A 19016-nucleotide genomic window follows, 5' to 3' on the forward strand; every position below is an offset into this window, starting at 1 on the left:
CGCACGGCGGCAATGCATTTGCACCCGGCGAGTAGCTACCTGCCGCGTCCTAGATTGCAGTGGTTACATGTGATGTCATGCAGCCACCGCAGCCTACCCACACAATGGTCTGGACATGCCTGAGTTGCCCGGACTGCACCCCCGCCAACGGCATTCTAATGCCATTGGCACACCTCCTCAGGCAGAGGCAACCGCAGCCCTGAAATGCTTTTAGCATCTCACTGGGCTCCCAGGGTGCGTGCGCACTCCGCAAAGGGCTTCAGACTGCAATCTCTGGTGCTACATCGATCTAGTCTGAATTAGGCCCCATGTTGCACTGCAGGGGGGGTAGATGTAACAGGTGCAGAGATTGTTAGATTTGGGTGGGTTGTGTTCAAAATGAAATCTAAATTGGAATGTAAAAATTAAGCAGCCAGTATTTACCCTGCACAGAAACAATATAACCCACCCAAATCTAAATCTCTCTGCACATGTTACATCTGTCCCTCCTGGATTGCAGCATTGATTTGCCCAATTGCTAACTTTTTTGGATTGCTAAAAAAACATCAATAACCCACTTAGTACATCTCCCCCTAACTGTTTGAGAAAGGGAAGAAATCACACTTAACTGGCATGGTCAGATCACAGGTGACCGTGCTGCTCCACTGTGTCCCTCAGTTTTTGACAAGATCTGTTCTGCAGATGTGCACATAATAATATTTAAATATTTTTGATTATTTTTTTTTAACTATATTAATTAAAACAAAAAAAAATGTTATAGATGGTTTTGAATGGAAAAATTGCCAGTTAAGTGGTTAAGGAATACATGTCAGTTATTTCAATTAAAAAAATGAGGGTAGAAATAATATACGAGTTTTAATATAAACTACCTATATTCTTTAAATTGTACTTTTTTGTTACAAATCTCTTATTTTCATGTAAATCTCAATTTTTTTCATAACTTTAAGATTATGTTAGTGTGGTAAGTGTGTACATACAAATAGACCTCTAGATCAGTCCATGCATGTAAGAGAAATTTTAGGTTCATCTCTAGTTTATACCAAGAAATCTATTCCTCAAAACTGTGAGATCCCCATCCAAATTATTCAGTGTTTTTATATTTAAGATGGTGTTACACTATACATATTTTCTTTTTCTTATGTTCCATATCTGGAAGAAAAACATAAAACCTATTGTGTAAGTGTGGGGGTACCAGTGGAATTTGCATTTCTATCATGGGTGCGGAACTGAACTGTGGAGAGGAGGGGGCCCGACCAGAGTCTGCACATGGGCCCCCTCCTTTGTTAAAATGCCCCTGACCACTGGGTGTGGTGACATTTTTACAAAGACAAGATTTGTGTTGGATTTCTTCTTTCTTGATTAAGGAAGAACATAAAACTGTGTAAGTGCGGGGGTACCAGTGGAATTTGCATTTCTATCATGGGTGCATTGTGTGCGGAACCTACTGCTCTGTGGAGAGGAGGGGGCCTGACCAGAGTCTGCACATGGGCCCCCTCCTTTGTTAAAATGCCCCTGACCACTGGGTGTGGTGACATTTTTAAAAAGAAAAGATTGGTGTGCGATTTCTTCTTTCTTGATTAAGGAAATAGGAACTTTTATATTGACTTCATATAGTATTTTTTTTAATTACCGCCTACACTACAAAATATGGGTTCCCAGTTGACGCCCTATTTGCTACACTAATATAAGAGAACAAGTTCAAAAATAAAAAAATACAAAAGAGACAAGTTTTATACATTTATTGTGGCCTTAAACTTGGAGCTCATGACTATATGCTTATTCTTCAGAGGTTTAAAAGATCAATCATTGTGAAAAAGGATGCACTAGGGGGAGAATGCTATCATAAGAAATAAAATTCAGTACGTGTTACAGTAGCATGGTATCAAAAATGTAAGGGGTGTTCCTGGACGGTGACTGGGAGGTAACAAGAAAGGGGCAAAAAAGACACAGAGATATTGGGGTATATTTACTAAGGTCCCGATTTTGACCGAGATGCCGTTTTTTCTTCAAAGTGTCATCTCGGTAATTTACTAAGCAAAAATCACGGCAGTGATGAGGGCATTCGTATTATTTTGGAAGTCCTAGGAAAAAATCACGAATCAATACACCATCGGTCAAATACACCTGCAATTTGGTAGAAATCGGGAATTTACTAAAAAGTGCAAATCACAAACACTGCCGACAATAGCCAAACACTGCCGTGCAGAAATACAAATCGTAAAAAAGTGCTAAAAAAAACCAGACCTGCTTTTTTATCCCGTGTTTGGATAGGCATGCAGGGATCCATGAGATCCGTGCATGTTTATCAGTGGGAAGGGGATGGGAAAGTGTTAATTTTTTGAAAAAAAATTGCGTGGGGTCCCCCCTCCTAAGCCAAACCAGCCTCGGGCTCTTTGAGCCGGTCCTGGTTGTAAAAATATGGGGGGGAAATTGACAGGGGTTCCCCCATATTTAAACAACCAGCACCGGGCTCTGCGCCTGGTCCTGGTTCCAAAAATACGGGGGACAAAAAGCGTAGGGGTCCCCCGTATTTTTGAAACCAGCACCGGGCTCCACTAGCTGGACAGATAATGCCACAGCCGGGGGTCACTTTTATACAGCGCCCTGCGGCCGTGGCATTAAATACCCAACTAGTCACCCCTGGCCGGGGTACCCTGGAGGAGTGGGAACCCCTTCAATCAAGGGGTCCCCCCCTCCAGCCACCCAAGGGCCAGGGGTGAAGCCCGAGGCTGTCCCCCCATCCAATGGGCTGCGGATGGGAGGCTGATAGCCTTTGTTGTAAGTTATGAATATTGTTTTTAGTAGCAGTACTACAAGTCCCAGCAAGCCTCCCCCGCAAGCTGGTACTTGGAGAACCACAAGTACCAGCATGCGGCGGAAAACCGGGCCCGCTGGTATCTGTAGTACTACTACTAAAAAAATACCCCAATAAAGACATAACACACACACCTTGAAAGTATAACTTTAATGCATACATACACACCACCATATACACATACTTACCTTATGTTCACATGAGGGTCGGTCCTCTTCTCCATGTAGAATCCATGGTGTACCTGTTGAAAAAAATTCTACTCACCAAATCCAGTGTAGAGGGCTCCTCGGGTAATCCTTTTGTAATCCACGTACTTGTAAAAATAAAAAAACGCACACCCGACCACGAACTGAAAGGGGCCCCATGTTTTCACATGGGACCCCTTTCCCCGAATGCCAGAAACCCCCTCTGACTTATGTCTAAGTGGGTTTCTTCAGCCAATCAGGGAGCGCCACGTTGTGGCACCCTCCTGATCGGCTGTGTGCTCCTGTACTGTCTGACAGGCGGCACACGGCAGTGTTACAATGTAGCGCCTATGCGCTCCATTGTAACCAATGGTGGGAACTTTGTGGTCAGCGGTGAGGTTACTTTCGGTCACCCGCTGATCACAAAGTTCCCACCATTGGTTACAATGGAGCGCATAGGCGCTACATTGTAACACTGTCGTGTGCCGCCTGTCATACAGTACAGGAGCACACAGCCGATCAGGAGGGTGCCACAACGTGGCGCTCCCTGATTGGCTGAAGAAACCCACTTAGACATAACTCAGAGGGGGTTTCTGGCATTCGGGGAAAGGGGTCCCATGTGAAAACATTTGGCCCCTTTCAGTTCGTGGTCGGGTGTCCGTTTTTTTATTTTTACAAGTACGTGGATTACAAATGGATTACCCGAGGAGCCCTCTACACTGGATTTGGTGAGTAGAATTTTTTCAACAGGTACACCATGGATTCTACATGGAGAAGAGGACCGACCCTCGTGTGAACATAAGGTAAGTATGTGTATATGGTGGTGTGTATGTATGCATTAAAGTTATACTTTTCAAGTTGTGTGTGTTATGTCTTTATTGGGATATTTTTTTAGTAGTAGTACTACAGGTACCAGCGGGCCCGGTTTTCCGCCGCATGCTGGTACTTGTGGTTCTCCAAGAACCAGCTTGCGGGGGAGGCTTGCTGGGACTTGTAGTACTGCTACTAAAAACAATATTCATAACTTACAACAAAGGCTATCAGCCTCCCATCCGCAGCCCATTGGATGGGGGGACAGCCTCGGGCTTCACCCCTGGCCCTTGGGTGGCTGGAGGGGGGGGACCCCTTGATTGAAGGGGTTCCCACTCCTCCAGGGTACCCCAGCCAGGGGTGACTAGTTGGGTATTTAATGCCACGGCCGCAGGGCGCTGTATAAAAGTGACCCCCGGCTGTGGCATTATCTGTCCAGCTAGTGGAGCCCGCTGCTGGTTTCAAAAATACGGGGGACCCCTACGCTTTTTGTCCCCCGTATTTTTGGAACCAGGACCAGGCGCAGAGCCCGGTGCTGGTTGCTTAAATATGGGGGAACCCCTGTCAATTTTTTTCCCCATATTTTTGCAACCAGGGCCGGCTCAAAGAGCCCAAGGCTGGTTTGGCTTAGGAGGGGGGACCCCACGCAATTTTTTTTTAAGTTTAAACATTTTTTTTTTTTTTACAAGGTGCACAATGAAGCCCAGCACGGATCTCTCAGATCCGGCCGAGATTCATTGTATTAAAGTTGGCAGTGTTTTACAAGTCACTCACGTAAAACACTGCCTAAAAAAACGAATGACATCGACATCGGAAAAACCGAAAATGCAGAATACGGCAGCTTAGTAAATTAGTCGTAATCAATTCAAAAAGTTGCATATTTACACTTTCGATGTCATTCGTGATTGAACTTTGACCTCAAACGGGAAAATACGATTCTTAGTAAATTTACCCCATTGTGTCTTATGAGATTGTCATGAGTGTTACTCCAAAAGCAGTTGTGTACAAAGATGCCAAACCACTGAGGTGCAAGTTGTGATGTTGTGACCCATGGTGTGTCTAAAGAGATACCAATCGATATTTCAGCATCTATGGATGAGAACAGTGGTTACCTCAGTACTTGCACATTCAGATGCATGGATGTTATCTGAGTACGGATTTTGCAGCAGCATTAGTATAAAGATACAAACATGAGGCAATAGATGCAGTCACAATTGCATCTGACTCAGAATCAGTGTCGTGCTAGACTGCTTTGAATTTGATTCACTGGTCACATCATCTGGCTAGTACGAATGGGGCAATGGTAGGCAATACTGCCTCACAGCGCTGAGGTCATGGGTTCAATTCCCAATATGGCCCTAACTGTATGGAGTTTGTATATTTCCCCCCTACTTGCATGGGTTTTCTCCGGTTTCCAATGACAATGCAAAAATATACTGGAAGGTTAATTGGCTCCCAATAAAATTAACCCTAGCGTGAATGTGTGTGCGTGTACATGTGATAGGGAATACAAATTGTAAGCTCCACTTAGGCAGGGACTGATGTGAATGACCAAATATTCTCTGTACAGCGCTGCGGAATACGTGTGCGCTATATAAATAACTGGTAATAATAAATAATAACATTCTATTGTGTATCAATGATGTCTTCAATTCATTCTGATTCCTGGACTTGAATGATTGATTTAACAAGAAAAAATAAATAAATAATTATTTGGGGTGAGTATTTAAAAAGGAGTGCCTGTCACTTTCTCTTCTGAGGGTGTGAGATCCCATGCAATAAACTGCAAGTGTTAGTCATCGCAATTGTATCATCATCCCAGTATCAACATATATGAAATAACTGGATAGACTATCTGTTATTGGTCAGAATACAGTATAATATAGCTGGGTTTCTACTGTCTAGATATGTGCAGAGGACTGCATATCACCTATGCAAAGATAACATTTGCCAGCTTTAAGTACATTATGTACACTCTTCTTTTTGAGGCAGAGTAGAAATTATGTTTGAGAAATATGTAAGGATGTCAGTGAAACATGGACAGAATAGATTTAAAATGAAAGAAATGGGTCAGTTTAAAAAAAAAACCCAGATTAATAAAAAGTTTATTTTTTAATAAAACATGTCTTATGTTCATATAATCCTCTTTAAAAAGCTTTTTAAAAAAAGTTTAAAAAAAAAGAAAAAACAAAGCTTCATGATTTTTGATACTTATGTTACAAGACGCCTGGTGGGACTTAGCTTCTTCAATATGGATAGCATAACGACTATCTTCCCATTATTGCATCTCAGTAGAATGTAGCCATTGGCGTTTCTATAATGGATGCAATGGGGTATATTTACTAAGCTCCCGATTTTGACCGAGATGGCGTTTTTTCTTCAAAGTGGCATCTCGGTCATTTACTAAACAGTAATCACGGCAGTGATGAGGGCATTCGTATTTTTTTGCAAGTCCAAGTACAAAATTACGAATGAATACACCATCGGTCAAATTACGCCTGTTTAGATATGAATCTCGGTCATTTACTAACCATTCGTAATTGTATTTGCTGCCGCGAAAATGCTTTCGCGGCTGCGAAAAATTACGATTCGCATTTTTTTCCTAAAAAAAAACGCGCCAGCCTTTGGAAACCGCGTTTACATGTGTACTTAATTATCCATTACTCACACCTGATTTTTTGGGCCTATAAAAGTGTTTCAGGCACATTCTGAACTTCTCTCACTCTGAAATGGCGGCTGTGGTGTGTGGCAATGGTTTTTTGTTGGCTGTGGGATACGTTAGACTGCTCCATGAGGCTTCCAGGAATCAGGACCAGGTAAGTGAACATGGCCAACAGGTTGTCCAGGTACCGCGGAGGCTGCGCCAGCCTCGTTTATTTAGAGGGCGTTTAAACTTAAATGCATTGTCCGATGATAGGGTCATACAGATGTTCCGCCTAAATCGAAACAACATTTTCCACCTGTATGACCTTGTCAAACTGGGCATAGACCCTGAGACAGCACGCTCTCGCTCTGTCTCAGGCCTACACAAACTCCTGGCTGTGTTACACTTTATGGCTACTGGGAGCTTCCAGGCTGTGGCAGGCGACGTCATTGGGATCTCACAGCCCACCTTTTCAAGATATTTGATGCAGGTGAGTATAAAAATACATATGCGGTTATGGCTAAGTGTTGCTTGTGTAAGTTGAAACACCACAGTATTGTAGAGAATACCTAACATGACACTCACCTTAGCTTCTTTAATGTCCACTCAGGTTTTGGATGTGTTGGAGCCACACATTAAAGCCTCAATCTGCTTCCCTACTGAGGAGTCGGAGTGGAGTGCTGTCAGGGTAGCTTTCTATGAGCTTGCTGGCATGCCCAATGTGCTGGGGGCCATAGATTGCACACACGTTCAGCTGAGATCACCTAAGGGCCGCCAGTATATATATACTAATAGGCATATGGATCAATCAACTAATGTCCAGGTGGTCTGTGATGCAAATTTAAAAATTATGAGTGTTGTTGCAGGTTACCCTGGTGCCTGCCATGACTCCTTCATCCTCAGTCAGTCATCGCTCTTCGAGAAATTTGAGGAGGGACAAATGCCTGATGGCTGGCTGTTGGGTATGTTGAAAATGTTTTGTGTGTCTGTCTTTTAACCACAACCTAGAGTTTGGAGGAGGTGAAAGAATAATCTAACATATGTCCTAATGTTGACTATATATGTTTTTCAGGTGATGGGGGTTACGGCTGCTACTCTTGGCTCCTTACTCCATTGTCCCAACCTGATTCTCCTGCTGAACACAGTTATAATCATGCACATAAGGCTACGCGGAATGTGATAGAAAGATGTTTTGGGGTGCTGAAGTCACGTTTTCGGTGTCTGGATAAATCTGGTGGCCTTTTGTTGTATAGTCCCTCAAAGGTGACTCGAATTGTGTTCTGCTGCTGTTTTCTCCATAATCTGTGTTTAAGTCAACATCTGGCACATGGTGAGGGAGAAAGCAGTCAGCAAGCAGAGGAGTTAGATCCATCTGGTGACAGTGTGAGTACAAATGTAGGGAGGCAGGTACGTCAAGAAGTGATCCTGCGATATTTTACAGGTCAGTTTTATTATGCTGTAATTATCCTTCACTAAACACTTTGCTCTACTTTCTATTGTGTGTTTTGTTACTTACTGTTTGTTGTTTATAGTGGTGTGTCCATTGTGCTTAGTTGATGCTAACAAAACATTTACAGTCATTACCCTGGAAAAACATACATACATACATACAGACCAGCTTCATAAATTTTGGAGACGGACACAGGAATGTGTTTTTTAGACAAATTTTTGTATTTATTTTTCCAAAAAGATTGTTGTTATTTTTTTCGCTTGTGTGTGCTGGGTGCTGGCTCACTGGCACGTGCTCTTGAGGAACGCCGAACAGGGGAGGTTACTGGCGTTTGGATAGGGGTCGTGGTCCCCGAGCTGGAGGTTACTTGCTGAGCTCCCATCATAGAAATATTGCTGCTCAAATTATTTAAACTTGCAATCAGCTGAGTGTTAGTAGCAGTGTGGCTGGCTACAATCCTGGATAAGGACTCATTCACCACTTGATTGTGTTGAATGAGCTGAACGAGTGCCTGCTGATGGCGCTGTTGCTCATCTATAATGCGGGATAAATGTGCATTCATTTGGCTGTTTTCAGCCCTAATTTGCTCCATTGAGGTAGCCATTCGCCCTACTTGTACTATCAGTCTGCCCGAGTTGCGACTAATACGCGGTAGATGATGGGGCAGACTGGCAAGGTGTTGTGTATGTTGGGTCAGGCTGGCATTGCTTTGGGCCTGTTGGCTTGTCCAACTGGCCCAAAATTCGTCTGGAATTTGGCTTGGGGGCGGAGCTTGTGCCAGTTGGGGACTGATGGATGCTTGGGGAATATCCTGCAACTGTATTGGCAGGCTTGGGTCAACAGCTGTAAGTTGCAGTGTGATGGATGGCTGTTGGTCTGGGCCCTGCTGGTCCACGGCGGACATCAAGTTGTGCTCTGTATGGGGTGGGCAACATGCAATGTTTTATTATTTTAAAATTTTCATGGCTAATGCAACACATTAATACATTCATAATACTCCATTTTTGAATTATTAACACTTGATTTTCACAACTTTAACAATTTTAAAGCTATTGTTAAAAAAATACCAACACAGGCGCTAACATAGACAGATTTGCATATTCATCACCTAACTAACTCCCCTCCACACCATTACACTGTTAGATTCCCTCCCCTCACCACGATATAGACTACTTACCTGTATAGTCCAGAGGAGCAGAGCAAGTAAGCCATCTACATACTGGACAGGGGCGATGTGTGAACACTATAATGGTGTGGTTTTTTTTTGGGCCAAAATTTAATTGTATTCATATTTTTGGAAAATGTGAACGTGTGTGTGCTTAATTTTTACTCAAATCTGATATTTTCCTACAAATAGGTTGTCGAGACCATCCACTAAGACCTTATATAATTTGATTAAAGCACCTTTAGCAATTGAAGACGTTACATCACATTGCTTGTTGTTGAAAACATGTAAACTCCAAACCAACTAACAACATATTAAGTGTACTGTGTATATTATTGCTTATGTGTTTAATTTATGTTTTTACTCACCAGATAACTGAGGTGATCTGGGCTCATCACTCTGCGAACTCGCCAATAGTGCCAGTGGTGGCTGGGGTGACACTGCCGAAAGTCTTCGCCTGGGTGGGGATGATGGAGGTGCTGAATCCGAGCCAAGACGCCGTGTCTTAGTTGGCCTCCTGGGTAAGTGGCCCAAGCCCTGTGATGGCCGCCTTACAGGAGGTCGGCTTCCAGAAGCAGAACCTAGGTGCAAAATTTAAAATTAATATTTTGTACTTCTATGTGTTTACAGAATATGTGACTACAGTGAAGACTTACCTGCAATCCCAGCCTCATCCTGACTTGTCTGAGGCCTGTCTGGGCGGCTGGTCTGTGTGACTGTTGAAAAAGTGACCCCAACATTATTACCATGTTTTTAGAAAAATGACCCACTGAAAACCATTAATGTACTGTAAGCATCTATTAGGTATTGTTTAAACCAAATATTTAAGCTTAAGAGCTTCTAGATTCATGATTTTGAGTTGAATTTCAAAATGTACTTGATGTGGCACACAATAAATTATTTAAAAATTAGATTTTTGCCTCAGATATTGCAGAGATTGAGTACTTGCAAATGTTTTAATAATGTAATGTAAAAAAAATTGCCCCGCTTTTCAGTTAGTTTAAAAAAAAAACCTTTTGTTGATTTTAAACAAACACACATGTTCAAGCATTATCGCCAAAAATTGACCCAAAAAAAAATTCATTTTTTATAAAACACTGCACATGTTTTGGCACTAAATTAAATTGAAAAAATTGCTAAAGCAAGGAGAAAAAAGCACATTCTAAATAGAGATGAGCGGGTTCGGTTTCTCTGAATCCGAACCCGCCAGAACTTCATGTTTTTTTTCACGGGTCCGAGCGACTCGGATCTTCCCGCCTTGCTCGGTTAACCCGAGCGCGCCCGAACGTCATCATGACGCTGTCGGATTCTCGCGAGGCTCGGATTCTATCGCGAGACTCGGATTCTATATAAGGAGCCGCGCGTCGCCGCCATTTTCACACGTGCATTGAGATTGATAGGGAGAGGACGTGGCTGGCGTCCTCTCCGTTTAGAATTAGAATAGATTAGAGAGACACTTGATTTACTAATTTTGGGGAGCATTAGGAGTACTCAGTAGTGTACAGTGCAGAGTTTTGCTGATAGTGACCAGTGACCACCACTTTTATTTATAATCCGTTCTCTGCCTGAAAAAAGCGATACACAGCACACAGTGACTCAGTCACATACCATATCTGTGTGCACTGCTCAGGCTCAGGCCAGTGTGCTGCATCATCTATATATATTATATATCTGTCTGACTGCTCAGCTCACACAGCTTATAATTGTGGGGGAGACTGGGGAGCACTACTGCAGTGCCAGTTATAGGTTATAGCAGGAGCCAGGAGTACATAATATTATATTAAAATTAAACAGTGCACACTTTTGCTGCAGGAGTGCCACTGCCAGTGTGACTAGTGACCAGTGACCTGACCACCAGTATATAATATTAGTAGTATACTATCTCTTTATCAACCAGTCTATATTAGCAGCAGACACAGTACAGTGCGGAAGTTCACGGCTGTGGCTACCTCTGTGTCGGCACTCGGCAGCCCGTCCATAATTGTATATACCAGTGACCTAACCGTGGTTTTTTTTTCTTTCTTTATACATACATACTAGTTACGAGTATACTATCTCTTTATCAACCAGTCTATATATTAGCAGCAGACACAGTACAGTGCGGTAGTTCACGGCTGTGGCTACCTCTGTGTCGGCACTCGGCAGCCCGTCCATAATTGTATATACCACCTAACCGTGGTTTTTTTTTCTTTCTTTATACATACATACTAGTTACGAGTATACTATCTCTTTATCAACCAGTCTATATATTAGCAGCAGACACAGTACAGTGCGGTAGTTCACGGCTGTGGCTACCTCTGTGTCGGCACTCGGCAGCCCGTCCATAATTGTATATACCACCTAACCGTGGTTTTTTTTTCTTTCTTTATACATACATACTAGTTACGAGTATACTATCTCTTTATCAACCAGTCTATATATTAGCAGCAGACACAGTACAGTGCGGTAGTTCATGGCTGTGGCTACCTCTGTGTCGGCACTCGGCAGCCCGTCCATAATTGTATATACCACCTAACCGTGGTTTTTTTTTCTTTCTTTATACATACATACTAGTTACGAGTATACTATCTCTTTATCAACCAGTCTATATATTAGCAGCAGACACAGTACAGTGCGGTAGTTCACGGCTGTGGCTACCTCTGTGTCGGCACTCGGCAGCCCGTCCATAATTGTATATACCACCTAACCGTGGTTTTTTTTTCTTTCTTTATACATACATACTAGTTACGAGTATACTATCTCTTTATCATCAACCAGTCTATATATTAGCAGCAGACACAGTACAGTGCGGTAGTTCACGGCTGTGGCTACCTCTGTGTCGGCACTCGGCAGCCCGTCCATAATTGTATATACCACCTAACCGTGGTTTTTTTTTCTTTCTTTATACATACATACTAGTTACGAGTATACTATCTCTTTATCAACCAGTCTATATATTAGCAGCAGACACAGTACAGTGCGGTAGTTCACGGCTGTGGCTACCTCTGTGTCGGCACTCGGCAGCCCGTCCATAATTGTATATACCACCTAACCGTGGTTTTTTTTTCTTTCTTTATACATACATACTAGTTACGAGTATACTATCTCTTTATCAACCAGTCTATATATTAGCAGCAGACACAGTACAGTGCGGTAGTTCACGGCTGTGGCTACCTCTGTGTCGGCACTCGGCAGCCCGTCCATAATTGTATATACCACCTAACCGTGGTTTTTTTTTCTTTCTTTATACATACATACTAGTTACGAGTATACTATCTATTTATCATCAACCAGTCTATATATTAGCAGCAGACACAGTACAGTGCGGTAGTTCACGGCTGTGGCTACCTCTGTGTCGGCACTCGGCAGCCCGTCCATAATTGTATATACCACCTAACCGTGGTTTTTTTTTCTTTCTTTATACATACATACTAGTTACGAGTATACTATCTCTTTATCAACCAGTCTATATATTAGCAACAGACACAGTACAGTGCGGTAGTTCACGGCTGTGGCTACCTCTGTGTCGGCACTCGGCAGCCCGTCCATAATTGTATACTAGTATCCAATCCATCCATCTCCATTGTTTACCTGAGGTGCCTTTTAGTTGTGCCTATTAAAATATGGAGAACAAAAATGTTGAGGTTCCAAAATTAGGGAAAGATCAAGATCCACTTCCACCTCGTGCTGAAGCTGCTGCCACTAGTCATGGCCGAGACGATGAAATGCCAGCAACGTCGTCTGCCAAGGCCGATGCCCAATGTCATAGTACAGAGCATGTCAAATCCAAAACACCAAATATCAGTAAAAAGCCTCTTTTTTTCTTTGCGTCATGTGCTGTTTGGGGAGGGTTTTTTTGAAGGGACATCCTGCGTGACACTGCAGTGCCACTCCTAGATGGGCCCGGTGTTTGTGTCGGCCACTAGGGTCGCTAATCTTACTCACACAGCTACCTCATTGCGCCTCTTTTTTTCTTTGCGTCATGTGCTGTTTGGGGAGGGTTTTTTGGAAGGGCCATCCTGCGTGACACTGCAGTGCCACTCCTAGATGGGCCCGGTGTTTGTGTCGGCCACTAGGGTCGCTAATCTTACTCACACAGCTACCTCATTGCGCCTCTTTTTTTCTTTGCGTCATGTGCTGTTTGGGGAGGGTTTTTTGGAAGGGACATCCTGCGTGACACTGCAGTGCCACTGCTAGATGGGCCCGGTGTTTGTGTCGGCCACTAGGGTCGCTTATCTTACTCACACAGCGACCTCGGTGCAAATTTTAGGACTAAAAATAATATTGTGAGGTGTGAGGTATTCAGAATAGACTGAAAATGAGTGTAAATTATGGTTTTTGAGGTTAATAATACTTTGGGATCAAAATGACCCCCAAATTCTATGATTTAAGCTGTTTTTTAGTGTTTTTGGAAAAAAACACCCGAATCCAAAACACACCCGAATCCGACAAAAAAAATTCGGTGAGGTTTTGCCAAAACGCGTTCGAACCCAAAACACGGCCGCGGAACCGAACCCAAAACCAAAACACAAAACCCGAAAAATTTCAGGCGCTCATCTCTAATTCTAAACACAAACACACCTTAAGGGAGCATAGGCCTGCAATCTGTTTTGTGTTAAAAAATGCATCCTTTACACTTTAAAAATGATATTATCTACATTTTACAGACATTTTAAGAACAATATTACAAATCAAACTTACCATCCTGCGTGGGTCGGTCCGAATCCCGGACATGAGTAGCAGACACCACTTCGCCAGGAATCAATGCCCGCACAGGCTCCTCCCAGTCCCGATAGCTTACACGTAAAGGTGGCCCACCTCCGGTTCTCCGTGCAGATTTGGACTCTTTGGCCATCTTGGCCTTGACACGCCGCTTAATATCATAAAATCGCTTGCGGCACGTGTCCTCTGTCCGCCTCACCACACCCTCACTATTCACAGCAAGTATGACTTGCCCCCACAGGGCAGACTTCCTGCGGGAGGACACCCTGGCAGCATCCTGACCAAACAATTGGCGATGGTGCTTCATCAGCTCACGCACCAACGCCATGTTTTCAGCATAGCTGAACTTTATATTCCTGCCAGTCTTGGTAGTGGTGCGTGGCTGCGGAGCCACAACACCATCACTATCACTGGAAAATACAGCAACAGGCACCCCCTCCTCCTCCTCCTCACTAACCTCCTCCCTCTCACTACCCCCCTCCACCTCACTACCAGCCTCCACCTCACTACCAGCCTCCACCTCACTACCAGCCTCCACCTCACTACCAGCCTCCACCTCACTAACCTCCGCCACCTCACTAACCTCCGCCACCACACTGACCTCTGAGTCGGACATGACAAACAACATAAAACACTGAAAAATGAAAACACAAAACACACTCCTCCACTACTCCTACTACACACCACACAGCCAACACACACGCTCACTCACTCACAAACAATGACAAAAGACTGAAAAAAAAAAACAAGGACAAAAAAGTTTACAAACTGTGAAAAAACAATACTACAAAGATCACAAGACTACTAACACACACAGTACAGCACTCAACAATCACCAAACTCCTCTCCAAATCCACCAAAAACTCCACCAAACTCACCAACTCCAAATACACCTTCCTCTCTCCTCTCCACTAGCTAAACCCACGAGGTGCGGAGTGTTTGGGGCGTTTTTATAGTAACATGCACAGACACTCCTCCTTCACGAATACAACCAATCACGGCCGCGTGACGAAAACGAAACTTAGGAGTAAAAACGCGGCAGCAAATTCCAAATCACTGCCGTAACAGACTTGTGACGCAGTCGTAAAAAAACACAACAACGCGGCCGCGAAATAGCAAACGCGGCCGCAATCTACAGCAGAAAAGCACGAATGACATCGACATCGGAAGATACGGAAAATACGAATACGACAGCTTAGTAAATTAGTCGTAATCAATTCAAAAAGTTGCAAATTTACACTGTCGATGTCAGTCGTGATTGAACTTGAACATGATTCTGAAAATTACGAATCTTAGTAAATAAACCCCAATGTGTGTGTTGTACATGGGCCACTGGGTCCATGGTGGCCCACACTCCACAAACTGCACCCAGTTGTTTACTTACCTTATCGGAGTCCCTCTTTGGAGATGCAGGTGCAGTAAAAAAATTGCTGTCAAAATGGCCGCCACACATGAGCAGTAGGGTTTTAGTCTCCGGAATATGGCGAGACCTGCGCATGTGCAGAAGACTCTAGCACAATGCCAGAGTCTATTACGCCATGAAGAGGAGGCCCACCTGGAGTCTGCACACAGGCCCCCCTCTTCTGTTAAAACGCCACTGGTTGTAGCTGCATATAATGCCACTTACAGTGTACTAGAGACACTACTGTAAATTATGACTTTTGTTATAGATGTATTAGTACATTCCACCTAATCCATGTACAAAGTCACAGATTCAGCATAATGGAAGGTAGAGGGAGGAATAGCCACAGCTGCTCGTGTTGGAACCTTTTTTATACAGATTTGCTGCTTTGGCACATACAGATGTATAAGTATGTGTATGCTATTAATGTAGTTTTGTTGCTACTTGCATTTTTTGGCAGTGTGAATGAGATGCAGCATGTGAAAAAAGGTATGCTTTCCAACGCTGAGTGGCAAGGACCCTGGTACACCTAGAGTGACTCTTAGGGGGACATGTAATAAAAAGCAGTGATAAAACTGGAGAAGTGAGTCAGCGGAGAAGTTGCCCATGGCAACCAATCAGCTGCTCTGTTATGTTTAAAGTATGCAAATTATAAATGTTACTTCAACGCTGATTGGTTGCCACGGGCAACCTCTCCACTGGCTCACTTCTCCACTTTTATCTCTGCTTAGTACATGTCCCCCATAATTTTTTAATACCCATTATTTATATAGTGCACATATATTCCACAGCACTTTACAGAGAATATTTTGGCCATTCACATCAGTCCTTGCACCAGTGGAGCTCACAGTCTATATTCCATACCACATGTACATGCACACACTTACACACTAGGGTGAATTTTGTTGGAAGCCAATTAACCTATCCGGTATATTTTTGGATTGGGAGAGGAAACTGGAGTACCCGGAGGAAACCCACAAAAAATGGGGAGGATATCCAAACTCCACCCAGTAGAGCCGTGGTGGGAACTGAACCAGTGACCTCAGTAGTACTAACCATTAAACCATCCATACTGCCGGACTCTTTGGTGCACCTAGAGTAACAATCTACTGTATGAGGACACATCTGTAGATATTCAGTTTACAGTATATCATGTAAAGAAAGTGGTCTCCCTCTACTTTTCATAAAGTAATTTTCACTAATTTTTTCATTGCTTTTATAACCTCTCTATTCCTCAAACTGTACACCAATGGATTTAACATTGGAACCACAGCTGTGTATAACAGGGAAAGAAGTTTATCTTGTTCATTTGACTGTTCAGAGTCTGTTCTCATGTAAAACCCAAGGGATGTTCCATAGAGTAATATAACAATAACTAAGTGAGAGGAACAGCTGGAGAAGGTCTTAAGTCTTCCTGCTGAAGTATTAATCTTCAGGATAGTAGAGATGATGAAAATATAGGTGGTCAGAATAAAGATAAAGGGAAAAACACCAATGCATAATCCTTCAATGAATATCATAGTAATAATGTATGTTATGTCATTACATGAAAGGTTCAACACTGTTTTAAGTTCACAGAAAAAGTGGTTAATTTCCAGAGATTTACAGAATGATAATTTAGAAATTAGCAATGAGAACATCTGGCCATTTAGAGCACCAGCAATCCAACAAGAAATAATCAACAGGAAGCACAACCTGTTGTTCATAATGAGCGAATACTGAAGTGGTTTACAAATGGCCAGATAACGGTCATAAGCCATGGAGGTCAGAAGGAAAAACTCAGTATCAAGGCAAAATATAAACATAAATATCTGTATGAGGCATCCTGGGAATGATATACTGGTGTCACCTGTTATTGTGATGGCCAGAAGCTTTGGTAGGATGGAGGAAATATAAACTATGTCCTGCAATGACAGATTACAGAGGAAGAAGTACATGGGAGTGTGTAGCTTGGGAGACAGACATACAAGTTCTATAATAAGCATATTTCCAAATGCAGACACTAAGTACATAAATAAAACCAAGATAAAAAGAATAGCTGGTTTGCCTGGATTTCTGGAAAATGCGATGATATGGAAATCTTTTTGCAGAGTGTAATTATTGCTGTTTTCATCCATTCTGTCTGTTTTGTCTTGAAGAAAAGATAAATGTAATCATTTATTACAAATATCATTTATTGGCTTCACATAATGAACTCATACGTTATGCATAAAATATAAAAAATTTGGATTCTCAAAATGGAGCAGCAGTAGCTCTCAGATAGGTCACCTGTGATAGGAGACACAAAATTATGTAACAAGATGGTGGCTGTCATTCATTTTGTCACTTCACTGCTCTCAAATCTGCCCTGCATCATGTCACACATCTTTACCACATCCTGAGACATCAACAACACCTGGGGTGGCAGTTAACTTGTTTTTATGCTTTACCATATAGTATATGTAAGGACCAAGGATACGTTTAGCTTGTTACTATGCATGGCATGTAGCTATATCATAGCTTATGTAACCAGTTATGTGTTTAAACCCTTATTTGGCACTTATATCAGCACTTTGTTAGCTTTCCTATATAAGTGAGAAGTAGGAAGTGTGAGACAGCCTTTTTTGCCTTAGAACAACATTGACTGCAGAAACGCTAAGGAACCTGAAATCCATCCTAGCCTCACTGACCGAGCAAGGGCTCCTAGGATTGCTGTATTGGACAAATCTATGTTGGTTGAAGACCTGTAGCTAAGTATATTTAAATAAATCTGTTACTTTTGTTGAAGTATCTGTGTCTCACTGTGTAGATTGTGCAACTTGGGTCTCCCCAAACCGATATTTCCACCAGGAACAGTCACCATTAAATAGTCACCACACTTAAAATAACAAAAATACCGTATAAAGTAGTGGGAATGACTTTGCTAAGAGGATCTCTGTTATAGACTAAAAACTGTACAATTATTATAGAGTACTTTCTATGTAGTTGCATAATTATCCTCAAGTGAATCCTCCTCTTACTCTTTTCAGAAATAAGTCCTCATCAGCATATAGTGAAACATACAAAAAATAACCAAAATGTGTAGTACTGTGCAGTATGTTCTAATTAAAGTGATATCTTAGTCCACCCTCTGCGAATCATGTGGTGAAGAATGCTTGAAAGGTGAATGCAGGACCGCCACCATTTCTAACTCTGTCCAATGTACTGTATATAGAATGAATGCATACCCAACTCACGGGTATCAATGATGTGTTCTACACATAAATGTAATCTAAGGTAGAGATGAGAGGGTTCAGTTCCCAAAGAACTGAATACCCCCCCCCCCCCCCCCGAATTTTACTCACCGAGCCCGGATCCGAATCTGTACTTCCAACCAGACTTGGAAACCAGAACGAGGGAAAACATCATCATCATCATCATCATCATCCCGCTGTCGGAATCTCGCAGGTTTTTGGATTCCATATAAACAGCCATGCATCATTGCCTGTATGGTTCTGTTACTATAGTATATTTTTCACCAAAACATTCACACAAAAATTGAGACCTTTTAAAAAGTTTGAAAAGTTTCTATACGGCGAGTTCATCTGGTACATATATGTACATATACATCTGGGCATATGTATGAATCTGGGAAAAGCACTTTTTCTGGTGATTGGCTGCTGCCAGCAGTTGCTATTGCAGAGCATCAGAGGAAATAGCTTCCTTATATAGTATAAAGTAGAGATGAGCGGGTTTTGTTCTCAAAGATCCAAACCCCACCAAACTTCACACTCCTAGCCCGGATCCGAGTCCGACTCGGGACTTCCCGCCAGACTCAGAAACCAAAATGAGGCAAATCATCATCATCATCCCACTGTCGGATTCT

The 19016-nt window shown here is 42.7% G+C and overlaps 1 protein-coding gene and 2 long non-coding RNA genes across 3 annotated transcripts; 1 reads left to right on the forward strand and 2 right to left on the reverse strand.

Annotated features, from left to right (window-relative positions):
* Positions 1-8727: 8727 nt before the first annotated feature.
* Positions 8728-9786, reverse strand: LOC134935038 (uncharacterized). Its single transcript, XR_010179856.1, has 3 exons — positions 9726-9786; positions 9438-9650; positions 8728-8819 (listed from the first exon to the last, which is right to left on the reverse strand). It is a non-coding gene; the product is annotated as an uncharacterized LOC134935038 (long non-coding RNA).
* Positions 8752-9774, forward strand: LOC134935037 (uncharacterized). The gene is made up of 3 exons (XR_010179855.1): positions 8752-8828; positions 9441-9590; positions 9700-9774. It is a non-coding gene; the product is annotated as an uncharacterized LOC134935037 (long non-coding RNA).
* Positions 9787-16353: 6567 nt separating the features above from the next.
* On the reverse strand, positions 16354-17289 carry LOC134934499 (olfactory receptor 2T5-like). Its single transcript, XM_063929931.1, has one exon. It carries the CDS (start codon positions 17287-17289, stop codon positions 16354-16356), a length of 936 nt encoding a protein of 311 aa, XP_063786001.1.
* Between the last annotated feature and the right edge of the window lie 1727 nt (positions 17290-19016).

This window comes from Pseudophryne corroboree, chromosome 6, assembly GCF_028390025.1.
Source record: "Pseudophryne corroboree isolate aPseCor3 chromosome 6, aPseCor3.hap2, whole genome shotgun sequence".
NCBI classification, from domain to species: Eukaryota; Metazoa; Chordata; class Amphibia; order Anura; family Myobatrachidae; genus Pseudophryne; species Pseudophryne corroboree.